This window comes from Egretta garzetta, unplaced genomic scaffold (assembly GCF_000687185.1).
Source record: "Egretta garzetta isolate BGI_Z169 unplaced genomic scaffold, ASM68718v1 scaffold1257, whole genome shotgun sequence".
In the NCBI taxonomy this organism is placed as follows: Eukaryota; Metazoa; Chordata; class Aves; order Pelecaniformes; family Ardeidae; genus Egretta; species Egretta garzetta.
The window spans coordinates 165771-167029 of record NW_009260151.1 but is presented as its reverse complement, the minus strand read 5'-3'; the positions used below and the strand labels follow the sequence as shown (position 1 = coordinate 167029).

Sequence of the window (1259 nt, the reverse complement as noted above, 5' to 3'; positions counted from 1 at the left end):
CCCCCCCCCCCCCCCCCCCCCCCCCCTGCCGTAGGGCATGGGTCCCCGAGGGGTGCCTGCCACCCCAGCCCCGCTCACGTTGGGTGCATCTTGTACAAGGTGCCATCCACTCCCACGGTCACAGCCAGCTGAGCCAGGCCCTGGTTCTCCCGCATCTTCTCCACCACGGCAGCCAGGCCAGCAGCGCAGAGCTGGGCCGCCCGCAGGGACACAGTCTGGCACACCTCCCGCACCAGCATGCTGTCCTCAAAGCTGGCCTGGAGCTCCAGGTCCTGCAGGATGGCCCGTACCTGCCGCAGGGCCAGCCCATCGCTGGCCCAGACCAGGGGCACCGTTAGCACTGCTGTCCCCATCACCGTCCCCACCTTATGGGCTGGAGGTGGCATCACCCTGCATGTGCCCCATCAATGTAGCATGCCCCCCCAGCCCCTCCTGGGGCTCAGGCTTCACAGCCCCCACCCTGGGTTAAGGGAAACCACTGGAGCCCAGCACTCACATCTCAATGGTGGAGAGGAACTTGGTCTGGAAGATGTCTCTGGTCTGGAGCTTGGGGCAGGGCTTGCCACCAAACAGGAGCTGTTTCTCCACCAGCGCCAATAGGATGTGGCGCACAATCTCGCCCAGGTACATGCCGCTGATGAGCTTCTCAAACCTGCTCCGGGCACAGCCCTGGCAGCCTTAGCTGGGCACAGCCCCCCCCCAGCCAGCCCCCTCCCTGCCCCAGGGCCCTCGCCCACCTCTGCTTTCCCGCATTGATGGTTTTCTCATCCACCAGTCGGTCGAAGTCGGTGAAGATGTCATCCAGGCAGCCGTTGTCCCCGAAGGCCCCCCACTCCATGTTGATGCACATGCGGCCCTGCTCCCCCTCCACGGTGCCCACATTCCGCATCTCCTCCATGTAGCAGGCATTGGTCCCTGTCCCTGTGGGCCCCGCACTGGTGTCACCCCCACCACAGCCCTGGAAGAGCTGCCTGGCACCCCACGGCCTGGGCTGGCGGTGAGGGGATGGGAGACCCCCTGGGTGCAGAGGTGCTCCTCACCCACGATGAGGCCAATTTCGCACTTGGGGTCATCATAGCCACAGGACATCATGGTTCCCACTGTGTCGTTGACCACGGCCACCACCTTCAGCCCTAAGTTCTGCCAAACCAGAGACAGGGACACATGCGACTTAGTGGTACCCAGCTGGGTCCTGGGGCTGGCACCAACTGGGTGCAGGGTGGCACCCCGGGGACAGGGGACGAGCCCCCAGCCTTTCC

At 65.2% G+C, this 1259-nt stretch overlaps 1 protein-coding gene across 1 annotated transcript in view; it reads right to left on the bottom strand.

The window, feature by feature from the left end:
• Window positions 1-1259, bottom strand: part of HK3 (hexokinase 3) — a 19443-nt gene that overhangs the window by 3403 nt on the left and 14781 nt on the right. The window contains exons 16-19 of the mRNA XM_009641716.2: window positions 1041-1140; window positions 738-921; window positions 497-652; window positions 79-312 (exon numbers count right to left, since the gene is read on the bottom strand). Of these exons, the coding sequence (XP_009640011.1) occupies window positions 79-312; window positions 497-652; window positions 738-921; window positions 1041-1140 (674 nt within the window). The remainder of the gene's footprint in view (window positions 1-78; window positions 313-496; window positions 653-737; window positions 922-1040; window positions 1141-1259) is intronic.